Here is a 14,768-nt window from a genome sequence, read left to right as displayed (position 1 = left end):
TCTCCTCTTTTAAGTCAATGGGTAACTGATGTGAAATACTATTTGAAATTGGAAAAAATCTAATTCTCACTTAGAGGATCTGTGCAGAAAACCTGGCAGGACCTAATTAATAACATTTTAGAATAAGCTTCTAAAGCACTGAGGAAGCAGGTTCTCTTTCCATTTCTTTTTCTTCTCCATTTATCTTTATTCACTTATAAATTCATCTATTTACTTATTTCCACTAGCTTAAAGTTTTACTCTGCTGGCCATGCTCTCTTTCTCAGGGGTGGGGGTTGATTTGTTTTCAATCCTATTTTTGTAAAAATTGACCTATTTGTATGGAATGTTGTGTGATTACAATAAAATCAATAAAAGAAAAAAAAGAAAATTATTAAAGCTAGAGCAGTATTCAAACAACTATCCTTAGCAGGCCTGAAAACTTAACAAACATCCATCCATCCATTTTCCAACCCGCTGAATCCGAACACAGGGTCACGGGGGGTCTGCTGGAGCCAATCCCAGCCAACACAGGGCACAAGGCAGGAAACAATCCTGGGAAGGGTGCCAACCCACCGCAGGACACACACAAACACACCCACAAACCAAGCACACACTAGGGCCAATTTAGAATCGCCAATCCACCTAACCTGCATGTCTTTGGAATGTGGGAGGAAACCCACACAGACACGGGGAGAACATGCAAACTCCACGCAGGGAGGACCCGGGAATCGAACCCAGGTCCCCAGATCTCCCAACTGCGAGGCAGCAGCGCTACCCACTGTGCCACCATGCCGCCCAGCCTGGCACTTATCATGCACCGACAGGTTTATGGCAATTGGCGACATTCCCTTTCATCAGCTGCAGTGATGGCATATAGAGAAAACAGTGCACTCATTAAAAAAAATACTTATCCACTTCTCATAGTTTGATGCTAGTGTTTTTTTTTTGTTGTTCTTTGCTCCGTCTTTTCTGGTTCCCTTGTTGATATTAATTGACTTTGTGTTCCAACAAATTCCTTTTGACTTTTTTACAACTTATTTGTAGTTTAATTCCTCACTTGTTCCAAGTCACCCAAAGCCTCCTTGTCCCAATGTTGCTGTATCTTGTATATCAAACTCCACCTGTCACAAAAATTTCTTTGCTTGACATCAAGATGCATGTCACTTCTGTTTTACGATTCTCCTTAAAACAACACAGTAGGATGATAGCTGCTGGCATGTTGCACAGATTAGGTTAAGGCACACACACAGTAACTGAATATTGAAATAACTTATCTTTGGACTATGAGCAAGTGAGCAAAATAACATGACAATGTAATCTAGGAGCCATTCCAAATGAAGTACTGATTTACTCCTGTGAGGATGCTATGCTTCCCAACACAGCACAGTGGCATTCTAATTCCACTAAATAACACCTTATGTAGTTCTTGTATTGAGAAAATATGCTGCTCCAATCCTTTGCCCAGTCTTTGTCTGTGTGGAGTTGGCATGTTCTACCCAGGTGAACATGGGTTTTCCTCCCACATACCTAAAGACATGCAGGTTATATCAACTGCTGCTTTCAGATTCACCCAGTGTGAGGGTGGAAGTGTGCACAACTAGTGACTGCAATGGACCATCCAAAGTGGTTACTTCTCTTGCACCCGTAGGTGCTGGGTTGGTTTTTGCCTTCCAAAACCATACAATGCATTACAATGATGGATGACAATGTCTTATTTTCACTTAAAAAATATAGCAAAAGTTAGACCTCTTATAACATTGCAAGATGCTGAAAAATTAGTTCACGATTTTGTTTTCAGTTGACTAGATTACTGTAACGCTCTCCTCTCAGGACTACCCAAAAAAAGACATCAATCGATTGCAACGAGTGCAGAATGCAGCTGCTAGAAGCTTAACTTGGAAATTAAAATCCGAGCACATCACCCCAGTTTTGATGTCACTACATTGGTTACCTGTGTCATTTAGAATTGACTTTAAAATACTGCTGATGGTTTACAAAGCCTTAAATAATCTCGTTCCATCTTATATTTCGGAATGTCTTACACTTTACACTCCAAATCGTAACCTTAGATCTTCAAATGAGTGTCTGCTTAGAATTCCAAGAGCTAAACTTAAAAGAAGTGGTGAGGCGACCTTCTGGTGTTATGCACCTAAAATCTGGAAAAGCTTGCCAATAGGAATTTGCGAGGCTAATACGGTAGAGCACTTTAAAACACTGCTGAAAACACATTACTTAACATGGCTTTCTCATAGCTTCATCTTAGTTAATTAATTGAATATACAGAGCATCAGGATTTATCATTATTATTCATGGGGGCTCTAAAATCCGTAGTAACCCCTACTTTCTCTTCTGTTCTTTTTCCGGTTTTCTGTGGTGGCGATCTGCGCCACCACCACCTAATCAAAGCACCGTAATGTCCTTACATTGATGGATTAACACTAGAATTACCAGAGCCTACGAAAAAACCTTAAATCGCGTCTTAGATCCGTTTGCACCTCTCCGCCAGAGTCCTTTGTCATCTGAATGTGCTGATAAACAAAAGCTACTAGCAGCCAGCTATTCCATCCCCCCACCGACTTAGAACGAATTTCTCCTAGCACATGGCTTGCCTTGATTTGATTATGTGGGATTGAAGTGGAGTTTTATAGTGGAAATAATATAGTGTTATTTGGAATACACGCATTTCATTTGTGTTCTGTTCCGTTCAGTAGTCTGTGCAAACACATTTTTAAAACAGAAACGTTTTTCATATTCTAATAGTAAATGACAAAATGTAGGCATAAACTATATAACGTATGAAGCCTGAAGTCCATATATCAAAGAAACACTTTCACAAAAGGTACAAATAAGAGAACACGTGTGCTTTTAAAAAAAGCCGCGTTAGCATGCCACATTCACACTCTTACTACAACCGCCGCGGTGGCGTAATGGTATCAGTTCCTGACTGGGAAACAGAGGGTGGCGAGTTCGATCCCGCACGGCTCCACTTCGAGAAATGAACTGCTCTTTTTCTTACAATTTTAGAATAACAACATAAATTTGATTTCAGTCTGTAACAGCCGGTGTAACTTATGATACTGGTAAAGGTTAGCTTTTTTTTTTTTTTTTTTAATTCACTTTTCATTCTCGCAGTCGCATTCAGAATCAATCCATACAACCCCATCTGACATAAAGACGCGCTATAGGTCTGCAGTGTACCACGATGCATACTACCGCCCCCCCGCCCCCCCCCCCCCCAAAAGGGTTCTGACACACAAACGCTGGCGAAGCTGCCTTCTTCGTATCTCACCGTCACTTGAAATCAGCAGTTCTTAGCATTGCACCACGCAAGCTGTCGTATCAACCACCAACTGTAACTTGCTTTCTTTATTCTTCGGTTATAGTCTTGAATAAAAGTACACTTTTATTTATGTGAAAACAGCTGTGTCAGATGGGGTTGTATGGATTGATAAGCAGCTAAGAACTGCTGATTTCAAGTGACAGTGGGGGGGGGGGCGGTAGTATGCATCGTGGTACACTGCAGACCTATAGCGCGTCTTTATGTCAGATGGGGTTGTATGGATTGATTCTGAATGCGACTGCGAGAATGAAAAGTGAATTAAAAAAAAAAAAAAAGCTAACCTTTACCAGTATCATAAGTTACACCGGCTGTTACAGACTGAAATCAAATTTATGTTGTTATTCTAAAATTGTAAGAAAAAGAGCAGTTCATTTCTCGAAGTGGAGCCGTGCGGGATCGAACTCGCCACCCTCTGTTTCCCAGTCAGGAACTGATACCATTACGCCACCGCGGCGGTTGTAGTAAGAGTGTGAATGTGGCATGGTAACGCGGCTTTTTTTAAAAGCGCATGTGTTCTCTTATTTGTACCTTTTGTGAAAGTGTTTCTTTGATATATGGACTTCAGGCTTCATACGTTATATAGTTTATGCCTACATTTTGTCATTTACTATTAGAATATGAAAAAACGTTTCTGTTTTAAAAATGTGTTTGCACAGACTACTGAACGGAACAGAACACACATGAAATGCGTGTATTCCAAATAACACTATATTATTTCCACTATAAAACTCCACTTCAATCCCACATAATCAAATCAAGGCAAGCCATGTGCTAGGAGAAATTCGTTCTAAGTCGGTGGGGGTATGGAATAGCTGGCTGCTAGTAAGCTTTTGTTTATCAGCACATTCAGATGACAAAGGACTCTGGCGGAGAGGTGCAAACGGATCTAAGACGCGATTTAAGGTGGGATGGATTTACGAGTTTTTTCGTAGGCTCTGGTAATTCTAGTGTTAAAGGCCAGAAGTACACATGACCATCATCATCAAATACTTCTATGAGAACCCTGAATACAATGAGGACTGATTGAGGTCATTTATGTTAGGTAGAATGCCTGGAGGGGACTGGGTGGTCTCGTGGCCTGGAACCCCTGCAGATTTTATTTTTTTCTCCAGCCGTCTGGAGTTTTTTTTTTTGTTTTTTCTGTCCTCCCTGGCCATTGGACCTTACTTTTATTCTATGTTAGTGTTCCCAAATTTTAATTATTTATTTTGTCTTTTTTCTTTTTCTTCACCATGTAAAGCACTTTGAGCTACATTATTTGTATGAAAATGTGCTATAGAAATAAATGTTGTTGTTGTTGTTATTTATACTGTATATAAAAAAAAAAAAGAAAAAAAAAAGATGCCTCTGAAATCCTGAGCTGGATTAGACGGGTTTGAGAACGATGTACAATTTTCTCTCATGAATTTCTGCTATAGTATAAAGATGATTTGGGCCATTGGCATGCACTCCAACTGGGGGACACTTTGGGAGATGAGCCTTTACTTTACTATTATTTGTAAATGAGCTGTCAGTCAATAATTGAGACTATTGTCTGCAGTTTGGTTTCCAAATTAAAACAAGTTGGAAAATGTATGCATGGCATAAATGTATGGTTGTCATTCAGACAAGCCATAATTGCGTTAAAACGCACACGTGGGGTCTGGGGACATGTGACATTGCACACATTTGATTGGCTATCTTGTCCTGATGACGAATGACTCTGATCAAAGTCTTTGATCTTTTAAATACCTATGCACTCCTTCTTTTCTCAAGCTGTAAACTAATTCTGTAAGGCTAAGCCCTATGTTGTCCATCCATTCCCAGGATATAAATTAATTTAAACAGATTCTGTGGCACTTTGGAATGCACTTGACTTATTTTCTTCTACCATTAAGTTGTAAACCAATTAAACGCAAACTAGTAAAATAAAAGAAAAATGTACAAGAAAGATGATTGCAATGCCTGTAATGAAAGTCGTATAAATTCAGCTCATCCTTGTTTTTTTGAGCAAAATAATTCAAATTTAAGAATTTCCACATCAGGGCACCAGTCAGTTAAAAACAAGATGATGGAGAGACAATGGGGCTATATTAATCAAAATACATAACTAAAAATTAAACCAAAACAAAAAATGTTACCTAGTCCAACAAATCTTGACATCTGCTGCAACATGCAGATGGTAGGATCAGAATTTGGTGTGAATAGAATAAATGGATTCATTCTTCCTGAGGCAATCATACACACTAATAGTGATAGTGCAAGGAATGGCTTCTTGACACACAAAGACATTTAATAGTAAGAGAGATTCATCTGAATGCCCCAGTGTACCTAAAAATTGACACTGACCATGTGTAATAATAATAATAATACGTTTTTTTTTTTGTTTTTTTTTTAGGTGCCTTTCTAAACACTTAAGGACACTGAACAACAGAATAAAACACAAATTATAAACACAACTAAAAATACAAAATTTTAAATCAGACAGAGCAATTGTAGTCAAAGAGAAAAAGCAGTCTTAAACAGATGAGTTTTAAGTTTAGATTTGAAATGTGGGATTGAGTCAAAATTTCTAAGCTCAGATGGTAGTGACTATACTTCCTTAGAAGACTGGCATCCTTCAACATCTGCAATAAGATGCCGCAGATGTTCTATCAGATGGTTGTGGCGAGTGCCCTCTTCTACGCCGTTTTGTGCTGGGGAGGCAGTATTAAGAAGGAGGACGCCTGGACAAACTGGTGAGGCAGGCTCTATTGTAGGCACACAGCTGGACAGTTTGACATCTGTGGCAGAGCAACGGGCACTGAGCAGGCTCCTATCAATTATGGAGAATCCACTGAACAGGATCATCTCCAGACAGAGGAGCAGCTTCAGTGACAGACTGCTGTCACCGTCCTGCTCCACTGACAGACTGAGGAGATCATTCTTCCCCCAAACTATGCGACTCTTCAATTCCACCCGGTGGGGGGTAAATGTTAACATCATTCAAAGTTATTGTCTTTTTTTTACCTGCATTTTTATTACTCTTTAATTTAATATTGTTTTTGTATCAGTATGTTGCTGCTGGAGTATGTGAATTTCCCCTTGGGATTAATAAAGTATCTATCTGTCTAGTGAATTTCAGAGCTGGGGAGCAGAACAACTGACCGTCCCGCTCCCCATGGTGGTAAGACGGACAAAGGGGATAGTCAAGTGGATGGAGGAAGAGAATCTAAGGGTACGGGAGGGAATTGCAACATGGAGGAGGTCAGACAGATATGGAGGGGCAAGGTTGTGGATAGCCTTAAAGTTATAAGAAGAATTTTGAATTCAATGTGTTACTTAACCGGAAGCCAATGAAGCTGCTGCAAAACGGGAGTGATATGGTGAATAGAGGGGGTTCTAGTAATTATGCGGGCAGCTGAATTCTGGACCAGTTGAAGCTTATAAAGAGATTTGCGAGAAAGACCAAAGAAAAGGGAATTACAATAATCCAGACGAGAGGTGACATGGCTATGAACAAGGAGAGCAGTGGTGTGGGGAGAATACGATTCATGTTACGCAGGTGGAAATATGCAGACCGGGAGATGTTATTGATGTGAGACTGAAAAGATAGAGAGTACTGTCAAGGATGACACACAGATTCTTAACCAGTGGTGAAGGGGAAACAAAGGAATTATCAATAACAAATGAAAAATGATCAGTTTTGGATAATGCTGATTTTGTACCAATGAGGAAAACCTCAGTTTTGTCACTATTTAAGAAAATTGGAAGAAAACCAGGATTTAATTTCTGCTATATAATTAATAAGCGAGGAAGGTGGAAAGGAAGAAGTAGGTTTGCTAGTGAGGTAGAGCTGGGTGTCATCAGTGTAACAGTGGAAGCTAATGTTATATTTACGAAAGACATTGCCAAGGTGAAGGAGGTAAATAATGAAAAAGGAGGGGTCCAGGACAGAGCCCACCTGAAGTAACAGAGGTGGGTTGGGATGCGAAAGTTTTAAGCTAAACAAACTGAGCATGGCCTGAGAGATAGGATCTGAACCAATCTAGTGGAGTGTGGGCAATGCCAATCGAAAGATAATCTATTGAGAAGAGTAGTGTGACAAATAGTGTCAAAGGCCACACTCAGATCAAGAAGGATGAGAATAGTACTTAAACCAGAATCAGGTGCCATAAGGAGGTTGTTAGTAATTTTGATAAGTGCCGTTTCTGTACTGTGGAAGGTGAGAAAACCAGACTGGAACTGTTCATACAGATTATTTTGAGATAAATGAGAATGAAGTAGAATAGCCAGTATTGTTTCAAGAATTTTGGAAATGAAGGGTAAATTAGAAACAGGATGAAAATTACTGAAATTAGTCAGATTGGCACCAGGATCTCTCAGAATTGGGGTTATTGGAGCGGTTTTAAAAGATGAAGTAATAGTTCCACTGGTGAGAGAGGAGTGAATTATAGCAGAAATAAGAGGGACCATTGAGGGGAGGCAGGCTTTAACCAGAACTGCGGGAAGGGGATCCAGTTGACAGGTGGATGGCTTAGATTTACAGACGAGATCCGAGATTTCTGAGAAAGTAGGAAGCTGAAAAGAGGAAAATAGGTGAGTAGGTGGGTGATATTCAAATGAAGTACGGGGTTGACAGATGTAAACAAACCCCGGGGGAGTAGATTTGTTAAGTTGAGAAAAGTCATGAGGTTGTTGCCATGCCTTGGTTAGACAGAAAAGGTTAAACTTACAATCAGTGAGCAGATTCTGGATGAGATGCCCCTTGCTCGTAAGTGAGTGGATGTTCAACAGACCGAAGTGTGGAGGATGTTGAAAATTGGACCAGATGGAATTTATTATTTTCGAAGTGTCAGCCTGGAGACTCCAGCGGGACCCATGGTGGATGTATGTCCAACGGGGCAGGAATACAATGTCTGGGTGGAGATACAGCCCAGTCAGCGGAGGCGCAGTCGGAGGAGCTCAGCAGCTGAGTACTGAAGCAGGCCCATCACAGGTTGGACAGCAAACAACAGGAGGGACCAAACAAACACAACCAAATAAATATCCTACCGGTCCACATTGTAAGCAAGGGCGCAGACAACTCAGATGCCCGGAGAACAGAGCCAGGTAAGTTTCAAAACAGGGTTAGGCTGAGAATAGTCCATACACAGCAACACTAAAATGTGAAGTAAGTCATCAGTTGAGCAATAACTCATCACTCTAACTATAAATGACTGAAAAATAATACTCAAAGAATACGTCTGCCCAAATCAAAACAGCTGCTTAGTCTATTAGATCGTAAGCCAATTGTAAAAAAGTTAAAAAGTTAACGGCGAGCAGTGGAAACCAGTCCCACCAGCGTTCGCTCAACTGGAAGTTCAGTCAAATATACCTCTTTATGGTCACAGTTTGGCTAATTTCAAATGGATAAGGTCCCATCTCACAAAAGACACACTAATATGAACATGACAGTGACACAAGTGTACTCAAATTCACAACGTCCAGACCACCAGATGGATTCACATACTATTAAACAGATGGCAAATCGGAGTTTGCTAGTTGGAAATTTCAGATGAACAGACTAAAGAACAGAGCTCAGAGTCAGAGAGTTTGGAGAAAACACTGCTACCCAAATTCACTGAGTATTGACGTAACAATGCCCTTTCACATTAGTCAATGATATACAATATTTAAAAAAAAAAAAAAAACGCAACTGGGGGGATGCAATATATACCTTTAACATGCTTGACTTTGCTCTTCATTTTCACGAACAAATGTTTAGAATTACGTGCTTTTTTGCAGACCAAGTAACAAATCAAAAAGAGCATCAGGCTTCTCTCAAAAATCTGACCATAAATTCATCTGAATGCAGTGAAGAAGGAAGATGAAATGTCACAAGTGAAAGCACCAAAAACCATAACACATGAATGAAGAAAGCATCATTCCAAAACAGCATGTTCAGGGGATACATATCAACACATATACATTATACATACACACACATAAATACATAGTGTGTTCAATAAGTATTGGGAAAGTGAAATCAAAACTGTGCTGTTTTTGCTGTATATAGAAGCAATGTTCCGAGATGAAAACATGAACACAAGATTAAAGTTCAAAACATACCCACTGACAGCTACAACGCTGAAATCTTGCATTTCTATGATTATTTTTATTTTTCTCATCAGGGAACAGAATTGGCCCTACAGGAGTGATTATAGTTGTGTGCGTCTTACAAGGTATAAAATTGCAAGATTCTGAGAAATTTCACATTTTTTTTTTTTTTAAATAGTGAACCACCGTGTTTCCCTGAAAATAAGACAGGGTCTTATATTAATTTTTGCTCCAAAAGATGCACTAGGGCTTATTTTCGGGGGGATATCTTATATTTATTCATGTACAACAATATACATTTATCCAAATACAGTCATGTCATCTTCTCCTGGAATATTGTCATAACTCTCCACATTCAAACCCTGAATTCCAGCCTGAATTTCTTGCTACTCCAGCCGCTTTTAGGATCCTCCAGGATCGACGTGCCTGCTTCGATGTTTGAAGAATGGTCGATGTGGTGAAGCAAAATGCGGACATACAAATGCATTCGTGATGCTTTTATATTCAAGCGTCGCATATTCCCCAAAGTAATGACACGATACATTTTAAAAAAGTCTCACATACCATCTTCTGTGCCGTCATCAGAATGTACGGCGGCGTATTTGAGCCACAGAGAAAAAAAAAATAAGGACATAATGAAAATGTTTATTTTGTGATTAAAGTGGAAATTTCAGCTTTAAACTTGAAATGTCCTCTTTAATCCCGTAGTTTACTTGGTCATTAATATAGACTGTCGCAAACGTCATCTTAAAACCGACCCAGTTGTTAAATCGATATGCGCTTCTGGGGCTTCATCCTGACCTGACAGCAGAACAAGCAGCAATAGCTCACCACACAGAACACATTAAATTTATAATATTCCAGTTCTCTGCACATTTAGAATTCTTAGATTTATACTTGATATCACTTTCATAATGAAATGCATTAAAATATGTATGTTACATTTTACAGATAAATCGTTAACTTTGTTTAAGTAATGAATACTGCTAATAGTTACACATATGGGGTGGCATGGTGGCAGAGTGGTAGCGCTACTGTCTCGCAGGGAGTCGTGTCCCTTGTGATCCCTGCCAGGAGTTTGCATGTTTTCCTGGTGGGTTTCCACAGTGGGCTCAGCTTTCCATCCAAAAACATTAAGGTTTGGGGATTTGGTGAAGCTACAATGACGCCAGTGTACGTGTGTGCTTGTGTTCACCTTGCGATGAGCTGATGCCCTGTCCAGAGATTTCTGTCTTGCGCCGATGTTGCTGAAATGGGCGCATCCCTGAATTGATGGATGTAATCATTAAACATCCTTTTCAGAGATATTGTGGCAAGGTGTCCTCGGAATTTAATGGATGTTTCGGGCACACGTGTCACATCGCGTGAAGTATAAACCTGGCCTTAGGCGCCTTACTTTTCAGCTGACGATCTTGACTAGGGCTTACTTTTGGGGTAGGGTTTATATTACAGAGCAGCCTGAAAATCATGCTAGGGCTTATTTTTGGAGTAGGTCTTACTTTCGGGGAAATTACTGGAATGCACTCCTAACAGGACTACCTAATAATTGGTTGCAGTTATTTAGAATGCAGCAGCAAGAATCTTAAAACAGCAACAGAAAACCTGAGCACATCTCTCCGGTTTTAGTGTTATTTCATTGGTTACCTGTCTCCTTTAGAATCGATCTTAAAATATTAATAATGCCATATAAAGCTATAAGTAATCATACTCCCTACTTTCCCCGTCATAACCTTAGATCTTCGAATAGTGGGTTGCTAATTATTCTCATAGCAAAGTATAAAAGTTGTGGTGAGATGGTATTCTGCCGCTATTCACCAAAACTCTGGAATACTTTACCAATAGAGATATGCCAGGCTTATAACATAGAACATTTATCTTAAAAAAAAAACAAACAAAAAAAAAAACTTTTATGATCTCTCTTTTTTGCTGTATTTAGTTCTGCTTTATTAGAATTTACATACATAGATACATATACTCTTGGATTTACAACAGTAATTAATCAATACTCTTCTCTGCTTTCTTTTCCAAAGTGCCACAATCACCTAATCAAAGTACTGCGCAAATAACTCCAACTGTTGATGAGTCTCGCTGTACTGAACCTTCTAGGACGAAGCTTAAAAAAAAAAACATTTATGTTACGCAGAGTGCCCTGCAGATTTTGTTATTTTCTTTCTAAGGCAAAGGACCCTTCTTAAAAAAATTTTTTGTCTCCACCACAGCCACCTGAAAACTACCATTACAGATTTAAGGATTCCATTTTTTTCAATCACTTGTATATTTGCTTTAAGTAAGTGTGTACTGATTAATTCTTATCTACTATCTTCGGTATCTATATATATAATTCACTAAGCCGCCAACGAGCAAGACACCTATGGAGCACGCAGGACGGAGCCACGCCCACCAACTCTAAGACCATTGGATACGACGACAACTCGCAGAGCCACGCCCACCAACTCAGACGCAGCAACTCACAAAACAGGGCATCATTCGCGTTCATCTTTGATACACTCCACATGCACCTCTGAGCCATGTTGACTTTTCATTATTCTTTTCGGTTACGACGCACGACCGCGTCCACCATCGCGGACCGTTTTACACACCATGGTCTTAGAGTTGGTGGGCGGGTCTCTGTGAGTTGCTCTTGCGAGCGGGCACATGACCAGGCAGTGTGTATGCTTCAAGAACGAGGGTGGACGCGGCAGGACCATCTCTGAAGAAGCAGGTTTGTCGCAGATGTGAATCTCGCTGTATGCGGCATGTAAAACAGTTGGTGGGCGGGTCTCCGTGAGTTGCTCTTGCGAGCGGGCACATGACCAGGCAGTGTGTATGCTTCAATGTGTATCGTTGTATGCAGCATGTAAAACAGTTTGCGAGGGGTGTCCCATGGTCTTACAGTTGGTGGGCAGGTCTCTGTGAGTTGCTCTTGCGAGCGGGCAAATGACCAGGCAGTGTGTATGCTTCGAGTGCGAGGGTGGACGCGATAGGACCATCTAAGAAAAATCATGTTTATCGTGGATGTGAATCACTGTATGCAGCGTGTAAAACAGTTTGTTTGTCGCGGATGTGAATCGCTGAATGAGCGTGCGACGGCGGTCCTCCAATTGTCAGTCACGGACAATTGTATGTTGCCCTCTCCAGAGTTCCATCTTTTCATTCATCTTTTCATTTACCTACAGTTGTATCCTCAAACCCACCCCATTTGGACAACTGTGTCTTTCAGGAAGTGTTCACCCATCAGTACATAATTATGCGGCGTATGCTATGCCGCGGGTTGGCTAGTGTCATTATTAATTCTTATCTATTTCTAATTTGTTTTGTTTTTTTCTTTGACATTTATGTAAAGCACTTTGAGCTATGTTCTTTGTATGAAAATGTGCTATAGAAATAAATGTTGCTGTTGTTGTGTGACCTATGATGGACTGGTGTCCTATCCAGTGCTGGTTTACACCGCACATCCTGTGTTCCTTTGAAAAGGCACCAATTTCATGCACCCCTAAAATGGTCAAGTTGATTTAATTTAATTACATCCATGAAATTTACAAAAAAAACCCGATAAAAGCAGGTAGAAATAGTCCTGCCTTCTTTCTCTTCTCTACTGTGTATAACACCTTATATACCCTGGAAAGTACAACGCAGAATAATGTTTACAGCAGAACTGTCAAAGTTAATGTGTTAACATAAATGATTACTTTTTAAAGGTATAATCTCATTAACAGACACACCTTGCGGTCTAAGCCAATAGTTTTCAAACCAGGGGTCATTCCCCTGGTGAGGTTGACATTATTAAAAAAATAAAATCAAAAAAAATTCTAATTTTAAAGATTGACTTTAAATTGCCTAGGTTTTAAATAAACATATACCCTACTGGTCAAAAGTTTTACAACACCTGAATTTTTCCAGTTTGTCTTCAAAAATGCAATGAATGACCTAAAATAGTAAAAAAGTAAGCAATAATCTGCCAGAGGTTTACATTTAAAGTCTGGGTTAGGTGCTGCAGGTTTGACAGGGTGAGTGGCAGTAAGAAAGACATTCCTTAAAGGATAAAATAGGACATTGAAATACCGGCTGTGGACTACTGCAGACTGGGAAAAAGTCTTATGGACTGAATTTGAAATCTTTGTACACAATTGAGTTGGTGAAAGGATAGTCCCTTAGTGTGTGACACCAACTGTCAAACATGGAGGAGGAAGTGTGGTGATCTGGGGGCTTATTGCTGGAGTTGGTGAGTTGCAGAGTGACTGGCATTCTAAATCAAAAGGAATACCACAGTTTGGCTGTTATATCAGCAAAAGGTGACTACTTTGATGACTCAAAACTTTGAATAAAATTTCGTACACTTAATGATTACATGACTTATTATTTATCTTTGCCATTATTACTATGTCCTGAAATCAAGACATGGAACAAAATAAAAACATTAAGCTGAGAACAAACTGAAAAAACTGAGCTGTTCTAAACCTTTTGACCGGTACTGTATATAACTATATGATTTTTTGTAATTAAAAACACAGAAATTTCAGGCAAACCTGTACCTGCAGGGCATCATCACTTGCATGTGAACTAAAGCTGGTTCTTGGTCCATTTCTAGTTAACAAAGCCACCTATGTTGAAGCACCTTTATATTTAAATGAGTCACGTTCAAGGTGCATTATTGAACTGTACTTGCATTACCGTCTCGTTGAGCACAGTGGGGTTACTCTTACCTCATGTTAAAAGGTGCCATCAACCGGACAACATACTGCCGATCTTTAGAAAGACGAAGCTTTGGGATCTTCGAAGGATCGAAGTCCGGCGGATAGTATTTCTGCCGATGAAAAAAAATAAAGATGAGTTACAGGAGAGTCGCCTGTCTTCTCTTCCTTCCACACCATTATACATTTTCTGCAAGGAATTTATGACAGAAAACTTTGTCACGGTACTCACATTTAAAACCTTCCTCTCCGACATGTTGGATGAGCTCTTAGAAAACCCGACTGAAAGCGCCGCTCTGTAATTGGTCCAGCGTCAGTTCGTCACTCTAACAGATAACGCTGATTTGCTCACATTAAAGCCAAAACATAGCGACTCTATAGTTCACTCAGTCTATGATTGGTTGAGCACCTCTGATGACGTTATTCCCCGCCTTGCTTTAACCGTAATGCAGGAAGAAGACGAGCATTAAAAAACTGTCCTAATTTTAATGTAACTTCAATCCAGTTTTCTAAACTTATATAAGGGCGCAGACAACGGATACACGCCCACTCAGTTATGTTAGGCCAACTGATAAAGAATGTGAAAATAAAAGAATGTGCAAAAGAAAATCTACGTGCGGAATATGAAGTCTCCATACGGTCATGAACTGGGGTGGGATTATGATGGAGATGCAACAGAGCTACCGGTAATCACTGAG

General features: G+C 39.9%; 1 protein-coding gene across 1 annotated transcript in view; it reads right to left on the bottom strand.

The window, feature by feature from the left end:
* yju2 (YJU2 splicing factor homolog) overlaps positions 1-14,428 on the bottom strand; it is a 41,724-nt gene extending 27,296 nt beyond the window's left edge. Inside the window, exons 1-2 of the mRNA XM_028816485.2 lie at positions 14,303-14,428; positions 14,083-14,183 (exon numbers count right to left, since the gene is read on the bottom strand). Coding sequence (XP_028672318.1) covers positions 14,083-14,183; positions 14,303-14,326 — 125 coding nt within the window. The 5' untranslated portion in view covers positions 14,327-14,428. The remainder of the gene's footprint in view (positions 1-14,082; positions 14,184-14,302) is intronic.
* Positions 14,429-14,768: the final 340 nt, after the last annotated feature.

Source organism: Erpetoichthys calabaricus, chromosome 12, assembly GCF_900747795.2.
Source record: "Erpetoichthys calabaricus chromosome 12, fErpCal1.3, whole genome shotgun sequence".
Classification (NCBI taxonomy): Eukaryota; Metazoa; Chordata; class Cladistia; order Polypteriformes; family Polypteridae; genus Erpetoichthys; species Erpetoichthys calabaricus.
This window is presented reverse-complemented; position numbering and strand designations above follow the sequence as displayed.